The sequence below is a fragment of the Oreochromis niloticus genome, linkage group LG7 (genome assembly GCF_001858045.2).
Source record: "Oreochromis niloticus isolate F11D_XX linkage group LG7, O_niloticus_UMD_NMBU, whole genome shotgun sequence".
In the NCBI taxonomy this organism is placed as follows: Eukaryota; Metazoa; Chordata; class Actinopteri; order Cichliformes; family Cichlidae; genus Oreochromis; species Oreochromis niloticus.
Window position 1 is genome coordinate 10,194,140 of NC_031972.2, and position 17,022 is coordinate 10,211,161.

A 17,022-nucleotide genomic window follows, 5' to 3' on the forward strand; every position below is an offset into this window, starting at 1 on the left:
CACAAAATGTATTGATTTTTCTGAATTGTGAGTGATGCACTAAGAGGCAATTGAAGGGAGTCTGATTTGTGTCTAACTCACTACAGCAGTACAGAACAACTGTTTCACCGTCATCAATATCTTTCAGTGGTACCAAAAAACATTCCAATTATACTCTTAGTCGAGTCGCTTTTGACCAGACTATGTTGTTCAATGCACCATGTTAGACAAATATGTAGGACTGCTTTCTTCAATTTGTGTAATCTCTCTAAAATTAGAAATATCCTGTTAACTTAAGGACCTCATGGTACCCTATTATCCCAATAGAGCACTTCATTCTCATGCTTAAGGCTTACCTGTGGTTCTTAGGATATTTAAAAGTAGAATGGGAGGGAGAGCCTTCCGGTTACAGGTCCTTCTTCCGTGGAACCAGCTCCCAGCTTGGATTAGGGACATAGACACTCTCTCTACTTTTAAGATTAGACTTAAGACTTTTCTGTTTTGACAAAGCTTATAGTTAGGGTTGGATCAGGTGGCCTTGAATCCACCCTTAGTTATGAGTTATTATTAATCTCTGGCTCTCTTCCACAGCATGTCTTTTGTCCCGTCTATCTCCATTTACCCCCCACCGGTCATGGCAGATGGATGCTGAGAATATATTGGATTATATATGGAGACCCATTTTAATATGATGAACTTAGAAGTGTCCAGGTATGCTGATTGTAGATATTAACAAGGGTAATGAAACCCCAATGTTGTTTGAATCCTTTAGGCCCACAATTTATCCACTGCCTTTTCCAATAAGGAAATATTAACAGTATCTCTTGACTGAACAAACTCAAAAAACAGTGGAATTTGCTGTTTAAAAATAAAGTATGCTTACTGGTCAATGCTGCTTTCCAGACTCACATTGCTGCTTGGTCTTTTCAACAGCACTGGTGGCTGAGCCTGTGGACATGACAAAATAGGAGAGAAAGGAGAAATTTTAATGTCAGAAATACAAATAATGTACCACTATCTGAAGAAAGATAGATATAGATTGTTATACATATATTGTATATATATATTGGATATGTGTGTGCATATATACAGTGGTCCCTCACTATAACGCGGTTCACCTTTAGCGGATCAACTCTTTCCAATAGCTTTAGCTCATAGCTCATTATCTTTTCCACTCTATATGTACTACAGCTCTGCCCATTACCTTTGTTCTGTTTTATGTCATGTTTTCCTCTGTATTCATATACCACTCTGTATTTAATATTAGTTACTATTAATCTCTGGCTATCTTCCACAGTGTGTCCTTGTCCTACCTTTCTCCCCTTACATTTTTCCCCACTGACCAAAGTTCTTGCTCACAGGGGGGTCATCTGATTACTGGCATTTTCTGTTTTTTCTCTGTATTATTGTAGGGTCTTTACCTTACAATGTAAAGCACCTTAAGGCAACTGCTGTTGTGATTTTGTTGTGATTTTCTATATAAATAAAACTGAAACTGAATTGAATTCTTGAAAACTGGGACCAGGACACTTCTTCTCTGCTCTTCAGATTTCCTTTCACTCGGACAAATTTGTGTTAATCAATCTGGTTAGTCCATTGCCCTCTCTTCTATACAACTCCATACTTCACAGGACTTTTTTTTCCTATGCCCAAGTGCTTTCGAACATTCACATACAGTCACAGACTAATGGATCCATCAGAGGCAATTCTTAGTAGATCCCTGATTCCATCATTCAAACAACCTTCTAATTTGTAAATGAACCACTTTGCCACCCATAAGCTGCTTCTTAGATATTTGCAATGAATAGCTGTACAGGTGTACCTAATAATACAGCCTATGATTGTATATAGTTTAAAAAACAATTACACACGTCAGCTTATCTACTTTGGAACGTAAATATATAGATAGTGCTTTGCGAGCACATTTTTTTTTCCAAATTTAAATAATTACAATATACAATATCAGTCTCATATTTTTGTACTGAGAGATGCAATCAAACATAATGCTACAAACAAAATAATGCTATTTTAACACACCAGATTTAAATCCCCCTTTGACATAGCATTTCAGGTGTGCTATGACATAAGTGTTTCATATGAAACGTTTTTAGCGTTTTTACATTGTCACATCCTTTTTGCCCACCTGTCCCAAGTGCATAGTGACTGGCCGACTGCCTTCCCAGTTTTGCAGTGACCTGTTGCTTCTAGCTGCACCAGTGGAGGTGGCAAATCCTGCTGTGCTGTCATCATCAGTCACTGCTGACCCCTCAGTGGAGAGTCCATTCTCTGCTTGCTCCTGCAGTGGTGGGGGGGGACACAGGAAGAAGAAAAGTTAACAAAGGTGAAAGTAGCGATGGCAGAGAAGGAAAAGAAGGACAGATGCTGCATGCTGTGGCTGGAAGACCATAGGGTCAAAAATGACAGATTAGGGAAGCCATCATTATAATTCATGATTAAAACTCCCAAATGATTCATAGCAGGAAAACAAATCAATACCTTTTGCTTCAACCGACTCTTGACTTCTCTGATCCTCATTTTTGCATGGTCCTTGGCCTGTTGAGCACATAAGCACACATAGGTCATTGCCATTGTGAATGTATTTACATCTTCTTAAGATTCTTACATTTCAAAGGAAAGTTGAGGCAAGTCTCATCTACATAGTGAAACTACGTAAATAAGAATAAAGGTGCAGAGTATCACCCACGTAGACACCTCATGCTCACAGATCCTTTATACTTTTCAGAGGAGCTCTGTTAATTTAAACCTTGAAACAATATAGCTTTGTAACATGCAAGGTTTGTTGCTGATATGGTTGATCACCATGCTAGTTCATATTGTAACACAGGGGATTAATATTAACAGCTGATACATGGAAGAAATTTCAAAAGTCACTAAAGTGCTCACAAATTTATAAACTGTCTTCATGGCTGGGTTTGCTTTGGTCTTCACTGTGTTGAAGATGGCTCCACCACCTTTCTGCAAAACAAACAAAAATGTTATATATTACGATCAATTTTTAGTTGAACCAGTATCATCAAAGTTCTCCAACTCCAATCAAAATCCTTAAAACCAACTGAGACATTAAATTAACGTTAGCCCTTCAAAGTTTCTGTCTCAAAAATGAGAGGCGGGTGTCTACTAATCTGAAGGTCAATGGTTCAATCCAGGCTGGACTACTGTAATTCACTATTATCAGGATGTCCTAAAAACTCACTGAAAAGTCTTCAGCTAATCCAAAATGCTGCAGCAAGAGTACTGACAGGGACTAGAAAGAGAGAGCATATTTCTCCTGTTTTGGCTTCCCTTCATTGGCTTACTGTTAAATCCAGAATTGAATTCAAAATCCTGCTCCTCACATACAAGGTCTTAAATAATCAGGCCCCATCTTATCTTAATGACCTTGTAGTGCCATATCACCCTATTAGAGCACTTCGCTCTCGCTCTGCAGGCCTACTTGCTGTTCCTAGAGTATTTAAAAGTAGAATGGGAGGGAGAGCCTTCAGTTTTCAGGCCCCTCTTCAGTTTGGATTCAGGAGACAGACACTATCTCTACTTTCAAGATTAGGCTTAAAACTTTCCTTTTTGCTAAAGCATGTAGTTAGGGCTGGACCAGGTGACCCTGAATCCTCCCTTAGTTATGCTGCAATAGACGTAGGCTGCCGGGGATTCCCATGATGCATTGAGTTTTTCCTTTCCAGTCACCTTTCTCACTCACTATGTGTTAATAGACCTCTCTGCATCGAATCATATCTGTTATTAATTTCTGTCTCTCTTCCACAGCATGTCTTTATCCTGTTTTCCTTCTCTCACCCCAACCGGTCGCAGCAGATGGCCGCCTCTCCCTGAGCCTGGTTCTGCTGGAGGTTTCTTCCTGTTAAAAGGGAGTTTTTCCTTCCCACTGTCGCCAAAGTGCTTGCTCATAGGGGGTCATATGATTGTTGGGTTTTTCTCTGTATTTATTATTGTGCGATCCACTGTACAATATAAAGCACCTTGAGGCGACTTTTGTTGTGATTTGGCGCTATATAAATAAAATTGAATTGAATTGAATTGAATTCAATCCCAGGCACCTGTGGTCTGCATGTTGAAGTATCCTTGGGCAAGATACCAAAAAATCAGATTCCCCTGATGTACACGTGAGTGTATGAATGTTAGGTTAAAAGTACTTAGGAACAGAAAATAATTTGCGTATATGAAAGTACGGGTGAATGAGTCTTATGGTAAGAAAGCACTTTGACTCCTCAAATAGAGTAGAAAAGTGCTATATAGGTACTAATCCATTTACCATTTTGTTAGCAGTGATTTAACCAACATGGAAAAAACTTGTCAAAGCAAGGGAAACGGTGTCTTTCTCAGTTTGCAACAACTTTTAATCTTTTATTCAGAGTGTTTTCAATATCATTCTGCATTATGTCATACTTCACATACAAGAAACCTGTTAAAACCTGATAAAAATGTTACTCATGGAAATAACTGGTGATATGAAATAAGTATTGAAACGTCACCAATTTTCTAAGTAAATATACTTTTAACAGTGCTATTGACAAGAAATTTGTTAGTGAAAGACGTCAGTGAAATTTATTTAATAAGGAAACTGAGGTTTAGTTCTTTCCATAGATTTTCAATTGGTCAGGTAATTGGTTGGGCCATTCTAGCAGCCTTGTTTTCTTTCTCTGAAACCAACTGAGAATTTCCTTGGCTGTGTTTGGGACCAGTGTCTTGCTGAAATGTCCATCTTCATTTCATCTTGGTATATGGTATTGGTATATTGGTATTTGGTTATCTTGGTATATGTAGCTGATTTTTAATCAAGAATGAACCAGTAATTTTTTTTCATTTATCCTTCCTTAAATTATATGAAGTGTGCCATAATGAAAAACAGTTCCATGCCATGATGTTCCCACATCCATCATGGCATGGGACTGTTGGTGTTTTTGGGGTGATATGCAGTATCTTTTGACTTCAAAATATGGTGTGTATTATGGCAAAAACGTTCAATTTTGTTCTCATATGAGATGTTTCTTGTGTGACACCTTGGTAATGAGACACCTTTTTTTATAACCCATCAGTTAGGACAAAAACAGCTGATATTATTTTGCACTAAGTGGCAGCTTTTTAATTACTGATGAATTTCAGCTGGTGTCATGATTTTTTTTTTCACCTCCCTTTCTTCACGTGCTTGGTCCTTTTTCCCCTGTGTTATTTCCTATTATTACACAATTTATGGACATTGTGTAATAATCTATGGTTTGATTTCTTTGCATGTGTGGACTGAATGGATAGCTACCAACATCTGGTGAGAATTTCATGCCAATACCACCTTTAGAAATATATTTATTTAGAAAATTGGTGATGTGTTCAATACTTATTATACCTGCTGTATTTTTATTTTTATATATTAGTACCTACAATTATATAAAGCACTGAAGCACATAGAACAAAGTGAGTAGAATAAAGGAGTGAATGCAACATAACATTGTCTATGTGCAGAATCAGACAACACGATGTGTTTATACACCTCTCCACATTTAATCATTAAGTATTATTAATCTCCGGCTCTCTTCCACAGCATGTCTCTGTCCTGTCTTCATCATCTCACCCCCAAGCAGTCTTGGCAGATGGCTGCCCCTCCCTGAGCCTGGTTCTGCTGAAGATCTCTTCCTGTTAAAGGGGAGTTTTTCTTTCCCAGTGTCACCAAAACACTTGCTCGAGGGGGAGGGTTCTAATTGTTGAGGTTCTCTCAGTTGTCTCTGTATTATTGTAGGGTCTTTACCTTACAATATAAAATGCCTTGAGGCCACTGTTGTCGTGAATTGATGCTATATAAATAAAATTGAACTGACTTGAAAACTTGGTTATCCAGTATGACAATGATCCCAAGTACACCACCAAATCTACAACAGCATGACTGTAAAAGAAAAGAATGAAGTTGCTGCACTGGCCTAGTCAAAGTCCAGGCCTCAACCTGACTAAAGCACTCTGTGTAAATAAAACCTGGAATGTTGCACAAAAAAAAAAAAAAAAAGAAATGGGCTGCTTCTACATTTTGACTTAGACTTACTTTTCTTCTGACATGACAGTAAATACCAAAAAAAAGTGGCATTCTGTCTCTCCTCATAACGACAGAGATTTGAGTGCTGGTGTGTGAGACCATGACCTAACAGCATAGCAGATATCTGAAACAATATTTCAAAAATTGATACAATTGCCAAAAAACCAACATGTTCAACCCTCTGGAGCCATTTATTTAAAAAAAAAATTCCATTAGCTGCTGAATTTTCTAAATTTCTATGATTTCCATCTTAGCAAACAGCTGTTGTCAACAGATGGGTAAGATTTTACTCTTGATTTATATGCTTTTAACTGTAAGTAAAATATATAATTTAAAAACTTCTTGAATGCTTCTTTTTCCTTCTAACAAAACAAGATAATTGAGATGACATATGTTTACTTGTTTCAATAATATCTACAGCTGCAAGTGCAGTGCAGGTTGAGGGATTACCCTCTTAACCCCTTTGATTTTATGGATACAATTTGGTTCAGAAACTAATCTTAGTATTCAGATGTGCTTACCTTTACAGTGAACAACCACTGGTGGTAGGTTTTGTCACTGCCTGTGGGGGAGAAACAAAAATACACAGCATCAAGCAGGTGGAATACTGGATACTAGATGAGGAAATTTCATATCCTATTACAGAGCATAAATAGTATTCCAGTGAATACTGACCTGCATATTCACTCATGTTGATCTCCTCCTCAAAGATGTCACTAAAACCTTCGCCTGAGTTCAGCAGGTCCAAGCGGCCGTCAATGAACTGCAGGTCAAACCAAAACACATGAGCCAGCAAAAGGAAGCTTGTGTGTGTGTGTGCACGTATGGGTGCGTCTGCGTGTGGCCTTTTAAAGTAAAATGCATTTATTTTTATTTTATCTTTACACTTTCACAGTGAAGACATTGCGCCAGTACAATAACGGTTAGTAGGCTAATGTTTAGGGTTAAGCACAGAGACACAGTGAGGGGTGTAAGCATATAAATACCTGTTTGAAGAACTGCAGCTGAATGGCATTCTGAAGGAACTGTCTCATGGCACTCGACCGATGGTTTAGAAAGGTTTCTTCATTAAATGTTATACGTTCTTCCTAAAATGCAGAAAAAAATACCAACTGTCACAGTACTTTATAATAGTGTATAACTCAGGGATGTGAAAAAAAAAGTTTTCACATGATGGCATAATCACATTGTTTTCTTTTTCACATCACTGCATTTATAGTGTTTTACATACAGTGGCTTGCAAAAGTATTCGGCCCCCTTGAACTTTTCCACATTTTGTCGCATTACAGCCACAAACATGAATCAATTTTATTGGAATTCCACGTGACAGACCAATACAAAGTGGTGTACACTTGAGAAGTGGAACAAAAATCATACATGATTCCAAACATTTTTTACAAATAAAAAACTGAAAAGTGGGGTGTGCGTAATTATTCAGCCCCCTGAGTCAATACTTTGTAGAACCACCTTTTGCTGCAGTTACAGCTGCCAGTCTTTTAGGGTATGTCTCTACCAGCTTTGCACATCTAGAGATTGAAATCCTTGCCCATTCTTCTTTGCAAAACAGCTCCAGCTCAGTCAGATTAGATGGACAGCGTTTGAACAGCAGTTTTCAGAACTTGCCACAGATTCTCGATTGGATTTAGATCTGGACTTTGACTGGGCCATTCTAACACATGGATATGTTTTGTTTTAAACCATTCCATTGTTGCCCTGGCTTTATGTTTAGGGTCGTTGTCCTGCTGGAAGGTGAACCTCCGCCCCAGTCTCAAGTCTTTTGCAGACTCCAAGAGGTTTTCTTCCAAGATTGCCCTGTATTTGGCTCCATCCATCTTCCCATCAACTCTGACCAGCTTACCTGTCCCTGCTGAAGAGAACCACCCCCAGAGCATGATGCTGCCACCACCATATTTGACAGTGGGGATGGTGTGTTCAGAGTGATGTGCAGTGTTAGTTTTCCGCCACACATAGCGTTTTGCATTTAGGCCAAAAAGTTCCATTTTGGTCTCATCTGACCAGAGCACCTTCTTCCACATGTTTGCTGTGTCCCCCACATGGCTTGTGGCAAACTGCAAACGGGACTTCTTATGGTTTTCTGTTAACAATGGCTTTCTTCTTGCCACTCTTCCATAAAGGCCAACTTTGTGCAATGCACGACTAATAGTTGTCCTATGGACAGATTCCCCCACCTGAGCTGTAGATCTTTGCAGCTCATCCAGAGTCACCATGGGCCTCTTGGCTGCATTTCTGATCAGCGCTCTCCTTGTTCGGCCTGTGAGTTTAGGTGGACAGCCTTGTCTTGGTAGGTTTACAGTTGTGCCATACTCCTTCCATTTCTGAATGATCGCTTGAACAGTGCTCCGTGGGATGTTCAAGGCTTGGGAAATCTTTTTGTAGCCTAAGCCTGCTTTAAATTTCTCAATAACTTTATCCCTGACCTGTCTGGTGTGTTCTTTGGACTTCATGGTGTTGTTGCTCCCAATATTCTCTTAGACAACTTCTGAGGCTGTCACAGTGCAGTTGTGGAGCTGTTTTGCAAAGAAGAATGGGCAAGGATTTCAGTCTCTAGATGTGCAAAGCTGGTAGAGACATACCCTAAAAGACTGGCAGCTGTAATTGTAGCAAAAGGTGGTTCTATAAAGTATTGACTCAGGGGGCTGAATAATTACGCACACCCAACTTTTCAGTTATTTATTTGTAAAAAATGTTTGGAATCATGTATGATTTTCGTTCCACTTCTCACGTGTACACCACTTTGTATTGGTCTTTCACGTGGAATTCCAATAAAATTGATTCATGTTTGTGGCTGTAATGTGACAAAATGTGGGAAAGTTCAAGGGAGCTGAATACTTTTGCAAGCCACTGTAAAGGAGCAAAGAAACCAAAATCAGTCCATCCTATGGTGACTGACATCTGACATTCCTTTTAAGCTCAGCCCCTCAGGGTTTAAGTACTTGGAATTAATATTACACGTACTTTGCCTTCACAGTTTTCTGAAAATTATAGCCCCCTAGTCTCACAATTTACATCAGATTTCCAGAGGTGGAATCCTATCCCTCTGTCACCAATAGGCAGGATTAATGTTATCAAAATGAATGTGCTACCCAGATTTCTCTTTTTATGTCAGGGGAAATAATATTCCCCTATTTCTGTCCAAACAGTTTTTTAAGTCCTTAGACCAGATGGTTTCTTCTTTTCTGTGGAATGGAAGGGCTCTCTCTATTGCAAAAGTTCACCTCTAATGGAGATCTTTCCCTACCAAAATTTTTTATGTATTACTGGTCTTCACATACTTAAACGTAAATTGACTTACTGCCTAAATTCACCGGATCTGATTTGGTGTAAATTTGAAATTCAATTTTTCCACCTTTTTCACCCGCCTCTCTTATCTATTATTAAACTTCTTCTAAATCTTCTTGTTACTTTAAATCCCATAGTGCTCTCTACACTTAAGATTTGGTCTCAGTTTAGATCTCATTATAAATTCATATCTTCCTCTACCAGAATGCCGTTGTTAAGAAATCATCATTTCCCCCTGCCACTACTTAATCCCGCTTATTTGATTTGGCATGAAAGAGGCATAAAAACCATGCGAGCCCTTCACAAAGACGATGTCTTTCTTAGCTTTTCAGAGCTGTCCCCAAAATTTAACCTGCCTCCTTCTCACTTGTTTCTCTGCTTTTAAATTAGACACTGTATTTCATCACTGTTTCCAAATTTTCCAAATTCTCCCTGCTGACCCACCATGTGTTGACCTTCTGGTTCTTAGGCCTAATCAGAAATTAACTCTATCTAATATATATCATACACTTATGGCGACTGAATCTGACTCATCAGGTAAAATCCGAACTGCGTGGGAGGGTCAATTAGGTGCTGAACTGTTTGAATCATGGTGGGATAAGGTGATTCTTCCCATACTTTCAAGTACACCATGTGCTAGGTTACGACTTGTACAGTTTAAAGTAATAAACAGTCAATTTTTCAAATTCCCATTTATCTAAAATCTTTCCTTCAGTTCTAGACCAGTGTGACAGATGTCAAACCTCACCTTGTAACCCAAGTCATATGTTTTTCTTCTATCCAAGTTTGCACAGATTCTGGAGTGATTTCTTTTCTGTACTTTCAGGAGTTTTTGAAATCCAGATCAGAAGAGACCCTCTAATTGCCATATTTGGAGTTCCAATGACACCTCTTAACATATTACCCAGCAAACTGAGATCTTGGTTTTCTTTTCCCTTCTTGCTAGATGCCGTGACTAAGTTGAAAAGATTTGATATTTATTATTATTTAATTTAGTCACAGCACCCCTCTCTTTTTTTTTGCTTTCTGTTCTTGTGTTTGTATGATGTTTTGCATATTTTAATTTGCTCTTTGTTTTAAAAGAAAAGCTAAAATGGTTGGAGAAATCTAATCACATGTAAGATGTATATAATGTGTACAAGTTTGTATAAAATCTTGACAAAAAATAAATAAAAAAAATCTAAAGTTAAAGTTGGGTAAATGATGACCATAGACACTATAAAACAATTATATTTTATATCAAACTTTTATACTGTCTATGATGATGATAGAGATGATGATGACTTTCGTTCTTCCTTCTCATATTTTTTTTTAATAATTATCATGAGTAACACATGTTCATATTCCTCAGTCCACTGGGTTCAAATGGAGACTGCACTTTATCTACTTGTAGCCACAGTGAATTGTGGTACTACAGCACAATAGATGATGGCTTCAACAGATTAGCACTTCCTGCCTCACACCCAAAGCAGACATGCTGACTGGAATTTGCAGTGCACCGTCCAGTTTGGTAAGCAACAGCTTTCATTTGATTTAATACTTGCAAGAAATACCTTGAACATTGACCTTACTTGAATGGTCCTGTCACTTAAACTAACAGTTTAGATTGGAGCAGTTTGAGTGCTTCACATATTATATCTTTGCTCCATTCATGATTGTGATCTAGTTCGTGCACTGACCGGCTCAATCTGCAACGCACTCCTGTAGCTGCCGAACAGAGCTGCCTGACTCTTGAGGAAGGCTCGAGCCACACAGTCTCCTGTTGTTGCTGAAACCTTCTTCAGTCGACTTTTCAAAGCAGAAACCTTAAGGTATAAAATTTAGTTATTAGAAAACACTTTCAACCTGGAATGGTTGCTCAAGTTTTATAAAACTGTTTCTTAACAGGATAGCAGTCCTATAGTTCCTTACCACGTCATTGGGAAGACTTTGGAGGTCGTCATAGGGGCTTTCAAGCATGTTTGTATCTACATTAAGGACCACCACATCATCCAGAGCCATCCCTCGAACTTTCTACATGCAGTAGAGAGAAGACATGGAATAATACCAAGTGTCAAAATACACAAAGATTTCTGTATAGACACCAAACGCTCAAACAACTAGTCCATACCAGAGAAAGAATGACTGAAAACGATTAACTTTTTCTACTAAATGCCAATTTAACACACCTACCTCCATTAGGCTGGAGTGGACTCCAATGAGGTAAGGCATCGGGGCACTGGTGGGAAAAAAAAGCCACACATACCTATAAATGAGCTAATAGCTTGGTTGTGTAATCTTAACACTGCTTTTCAGTCTAGTTGGCAGGCACTTCCACAACCTATTAAGATATTTTTTCTCATTCAACTCCAGAAACAGTGTGCAAGAGATGCTGCAATTATTTTGCTGATTGCAAGATCGTTCAAATTTATCAAGACAAAAGGTAAACATTGAGGAAATTAATTAATCAATTAAAAAAAGGAGTAAGCCTGAAAACATGAAGGTGTCTTATTGAAATATGAACTTTACTTTACATATAAATTATATTCTGCAGATTGAATTTGAGTGTGCCTTGGCCTAACCATGTGTTTTACCATGTAGAGAATCTGGAGTGTAGATGATGCCCAGTACACTCACCAACAGTAGTCTAACAGATGCTGAGGCAAGACAGGGATGTAAACATGTTGCCAGTGCATTGGAAATAACATGGCTGCAGACCCATGGACACAAGCTGTTAACTGTGAACACCCAAAGAGATGTTTTGTTTTTTAGACAATATGCAAACTGCACCAGAAAAACTGGTTCCAAAGTGACCATATAGACCAAAGTGCTGGTCTAGATGGGAAGTAACCAACACAAAATTAAACTATGGTCCCATTGCCTTCCAGAAAGATAGAATAGGGTTGGCTCTAGGATGAGTGCGCTGTGAAGACAATACCCTAGGGTACAGTATCATCATATCCGTTTTACATTCAGACAGCAACTGTGAAAATACAGTTCAAGGCTTCAGAACTTCAGTCTGAAGCCTTGAACTGTTCAGACCTTTAATATACAGACATATTAATGACTCAGGCTGTAATCTCCAAGTTAATTGGTTTGGCCAGTGTGGTTTCATATGTCCTCAATGGACAATTAGGTTTATTTTCATAAAGATGAATTCACAACCTGTCCACTGTTTACTACACTTTTCATCCAGTGACAAATAGGACACCTCTGAATTCTAAACACAGTCAAGGAAATTAAGTTCTTGTTCTGTCTATTTGAGGGTTAAAAAATGCTGGACAAAAACTTAAATGTGACCCACCACTCTCTACTTTGAGGCACTGTAAAACTATGAGATTAAAATTTGGTATAGGGTCATTAAATATGTTCAATTTATTGTACAAAGAATTTAAAACAAACAAACAAACAGTTAATTCAGAGCTGGGTTGGGTGGAAACATTTTCCTCACATTTTAGGAGGTGGAGCAAAGGAGTGATAGTGATTTTGTTTTCCTTGATAGCTATCTATAGCTTTCGTTCAGGTAGTTGGAACAACAGGGATGTGGTTGACAATTGGAAATAGGAAAACAAATGGAAAAATGTCAAAATCTATATTACAACTACATTAAAGGTGGCTGGGTGTCAAAGGGAAACAAAAAAGCAAAACTGAAAGTGAAATAAACAAAATAAAACCAAAGAGATCTTCATTGGCTTTTGCATTTGATCATATAGCACATTATTTTCACTCGTTCAGTAACACCACTTGCCTGTTTACTACTAGTGTTCTAAATATGGGGTGAAATTATATCTGTGGCCACTTTAAGGGCAATGTTTCAAAATGACAGTTTAAAGAAAATCTCTTCATGTTCATTAACAAATTGACAAATTACTGAAATATTCAAGGCCCAAACTGGCAGAGTATTAACAGAGAGAAGAAAGAAGAAGTGGACTCTACTTACAGTGCTAAGTTTGCTACAGCAGATGAGGATTCGACGTTCATAAAGCATACTAGCATACAGATGAAGCATGTTATTGACATCTACTGCTACAAAGTACTCTGTTAGGTTTCTCTGCAAGGATCAAACAAAATAAGAGAAAAAATAAAAACAAGAGTTAGTTGTGACAGTAAAGACCAGTGAGAATCACATAATGTCAGCCTGTGAAACTCCATATTGTGCATTTCAGTTGACAAATGCATTGCAATATGGCAGTCATGTTAACTGCACAATGTACATGTGTTTTGGCACATTATTTATGCACTCCCTATAGCACTCCCAATCAAAGTCACAGTAGCTGACCTGGACTAGAAACAATCTAATCCAATGATTTTTTTTGTCATTTTCATTACAAGTGGGACATATTTGATGACTTTTTAAATTGGCTTGAAGACAGAAGGTACTGCTTCGATGTGACCAAAATCTTGTCTTTCCCAGAAACACAACACTCAGGATCTATGAGAGAAATTTGTAACAGTAATAATGTGTAACAGTTAACTGCCAAGTCTTAACTTAATCTAGTGCAAAGTCAGCAGCCTTTAAAAAAATAGGGGGGAAAAAAAAAAAAAAGAAAAACCATTTTGAGTTAATACATTTAGTTTTATGTCCCAGTGATCAATGAAATTCAAATTCTTTCATGTTGGGCAGTTATTTGAATCTATTCTTATTCATTATAATTTTTTGATCCTGACAGCCTAGAGCACTTCTATATTTCTGCTCTTACAGAAAAGTACAGCAGAGGAAATCTGGCAACTATTTATTCGCAGTAACCCTGTTAATGTACAGCAGATATTACTGTGTCTATGGGTGGAACTTTACCATTCAGTAGGTCTATCTACACACATAGCATGGGATGACCTCAAAAGTCAATCGAAAGATGTTCATGTCCATAAGAAGAAATACATAAGCACATATTCATGTGCACTCAAAAACCTGTCTAAAGTCTCTCATTTCAAAGTCATAGTTGAGATACGAGTCAGCTGTCAAAACGGTGGGCTTCTGTTTGACAAAATGTAAAGCAGCTTTGAGATTTGACTTCAATGTTTTCAGCATAAAGGAAAAGTAAACACTCACATTCTCAGGTATGCTGGGAAGTTCCTTTGTGTCAGGCACAATGAAATAGGAATGCTAGAGAGAGACAGACAACAAGACAAGTGTCTGAGTGCTTCACAGTGTGAATAAAGAATGTAGAAAATCTAAGCAGCATTCCCTGCATGATGATTCATAATAACACCTAGTGTAGTAATCCAGGAGAGCTTCACACTTTAAAGCTAAAAACTAAACTTAGTTTCAGGTTTTCTGTATGGGTGATTCCATTATTCCATTATTTCCTCTGTATGGAGGAAAGGTAATATGTGTTTTCCAGTATAATTACAAGCTTAGTTGGATGTGATGTGTTGAGTCAGACTCACCACACCAAGGTGAATGGGGACACAAGGTTCAGGGATGGGCAGCGTATACAGTAACAACAGGAGCTCTTGCCACTGGCTTTCCTAAAAAATAAATTAATTAATAAAAATAATTCATAAAAAAAATAAATCAGAACACGGTAAATGCATGGATAGCATGTCCTCATGCAAATAAATACAAATAGCACAGCCTGAACCAATAACCTGTTATGGTGTAGCTAGAGTCTCAGAAAAAATCCCAAAACTACAGCTACAATTGAAAGTCCAGCAAGCCAGGGCCAATAAACAATGACCGTATCTGATGCTAAAAGTAAAATGGACAGAAGATCTGACATGCATGTATTGGCTAATGAAGAGACTGGCCAATGAATTCCTAACTGAGGTGAAGAAATCTAATGTCAAGATACGTCGCGTGTCATTTCTCACCTGTCCTTTGACAGTGTAATCTGCAAGGATATTAAGCAGCTTGTAGAAGACTTCGAACCAGGGAAGGTAGCTAAAAAGTCACAAAACCAGTTTTTAATTAGCACAATTCAAACAAGATGGAAATCATCTATTTAAAAAAAAACTGAAGAGTGGAGTTCATTCAGCAATGGCAGAAATGCAGTGAAACACAGGAAACCACAAAAATGTAGACTGACCAAAAAAACAAAAAAAAAAACCAATAGTAATGACTAAGTGGCAAAAAAGGTATATTGGGTAAAATATTACAAATAAGGTGGTAATTCATGTACTCAACAAAAAAAAGAGTGTAAGGTATGCCTTTGAAAAAACAATTAATAATGGTGATAATGTTACAACAAAAGCGTTTTTATTCAGAGATTTTCATAGTTATATAGAGACGGCAATGGTTTTAAAGCATTGAGACCATGTAATCAAACAATAATTAATATGAGAAAAGACCAAGTAATATATGCTACCAGTCAAACATTTGGACACTTTTTCATTTAATGGTTTTTCTTTATTTTCAGGACTCTTTACATTGTAGATTAATAATAATAATAATAATAATAATGGATTGGATTTATATAGCGCTTTTCAAGGCACCCAAAGCGCTTTACAATGCCATTATTCATTCACGCTCACATTCATACACTGGTGGAGGCAAGCTACGGTTGTAGCCACAGCTGCCCTCCGGCAGATTGACAGAGGCGAGGCTGCCATATCGCGCCATCGGCCCCTCTGGCCAACACCAGTAGGTGGTAGGGTAAAGTGTCTTGCCCAAGGACACAACGACCAGGACAGAAAGGCCGGGGATCGAACCGGCGACAGGTGCGCTTCCCAACCCCCTGAGCCACGTTCGCCCCTTCAGATTCTCACTGAAGGCATCAAAACTATGAATTAAACACATGGAATTATGTAGTAAAAGTGTGAAATAACTCAAAACATATATTTTAGATTCTTCAAAATAGCCAGCCTTTGCTTGTTGGGCCTTTTCCCTTCACTCTGCAGTCCATCCCAAACCATCTTGATTGGGTTTAGTCATCTGGCACAGCACTACATCAATCTTCTTCTTGGTCAAATAGCCCTTATACAGTCTGGAGGTGTGTTTGGGGTCATTGCCCTGTTGAAAAGTAAATTGTGGTCCAACTAAACGCAAAACCGAATGGGATGGCATGTTGCTGCAGGATCCTGTGGTAGCCATGCTTGTTCAGTGTGCCTTCAATTTTGTACATAAAAATTAAATCCCCAACAGTGTCACCAGCAGAGCATGCCCCACACCATCACACCTCCTCCTCCATGCTTAATGGTGGGAACCATGCACATAGAGACCATTCATTCACCTTTGCTTTATTTTTAACTGATTCTAAGGAAAGACAGTACATTACTCCTGTTTTAGCTCAGCTGCACTGGCTACCTATGAAGGTTTAAATACATTAAAAAAGTTTATTGCTTGTTTTTTAAGGTCTTCATAGATTAGTGCCACAATATATTACAGAACTTTTAATTCTGTCTTTTGCTTCCAGGTCACTGAGATCAACATCCTATTAGTTTTCTCTCAGTGCCTCACCCAAAAACTTTGCAGTTACAGCTGCTAGGCTCTGGAATAGGCGGACACCCCATACTGGAAAAAACTAACACTTTTAAATCAGCTATAGATGTACCCATTTCCAGCTGCTTTTAGTCAAGTCTGAGGTCCATTTGACTTGACGTTTCACTCCTGTACTGGCTGCTCTTCCTTGGCTCGCTGTTAAATCTAAACAATAATTTTTTTAGATTTAACAGACAGTCCCAACTGGTTGCCCTAAATGGCTGCCCCTCTCTGTTTCTGCCAGGGATTTCTTCCTGTTAAAAGGGATTCTTCCTTCTTACTGTCACAAAGTGCT

General features: G+C 38.2%; 1 protein-coding gene across 3 annotated transcripts in view; it reads right to left on the reverse strand.

Annotated features, from left to right (window-relative positions):
- The window catches only part of dennd1a (DENN/MADD domain containing 1A), a 32,626-nt gene that overhangs the window by 8,634 nt on the left and 6,970 nt on the right, over positions 1-17,022 (reverse strand). For all 3 annotated transcript variants that reach the window (XM_025909251.1, XM_003439637.5, XM_025909252.1), the window contains exons 6-20: positions 15,122-15,191; positions 14,699-14,779; positions 14,361-14,414; positions 13,251-13,361; positions 11,948-12,048; positions 11,504-11,549; positions 11,243-11,344; positions 11,011-11,136; positions 7,018-7,119; positions 6,707-6,794; positions 6,553-6,593; positions 2,884-2,955; positions 2,476-2,532; positions 2,123-2,275; positions 863-927 (exon numbers count right to left, since the gene is read on the reverse strand). In XM_025909251.1, coding sequence (XP_025765036.1) covers positions 863-927; positions 2,123-2,275; positions 2,476-2,532; positions 2,884-2,955; positions 6,553-6,593; positions 6,707-6,794; positions 7,018-7,119; positions 11,011-11,136; positions 11,243-11,344; positions 11,504-11,549; positions 11,948-12,048; positions 13,251-13,361; positions 14,361-14,414; positions 14,699-14,779; positions 15,122-15,191 — 1,269 coding nt within the window. The remainder of the gene's footprint in view (positions 1-862; positions 928-2,122; positions 2,276-2,475; positions 2,533-2,883; positions 2,956-6,552; positions 6,594-6,706; positions 6,795-7,017; positions 7,120-11,010; positions 11,137-11,242; positions 11,345-11,503; positions 11,550-11,947; positions 12,049-13,250; positions 13,362-14,360; positions 14,415-14,698; positions 14,780-15,121; positions 15,192-17,022) is intronic.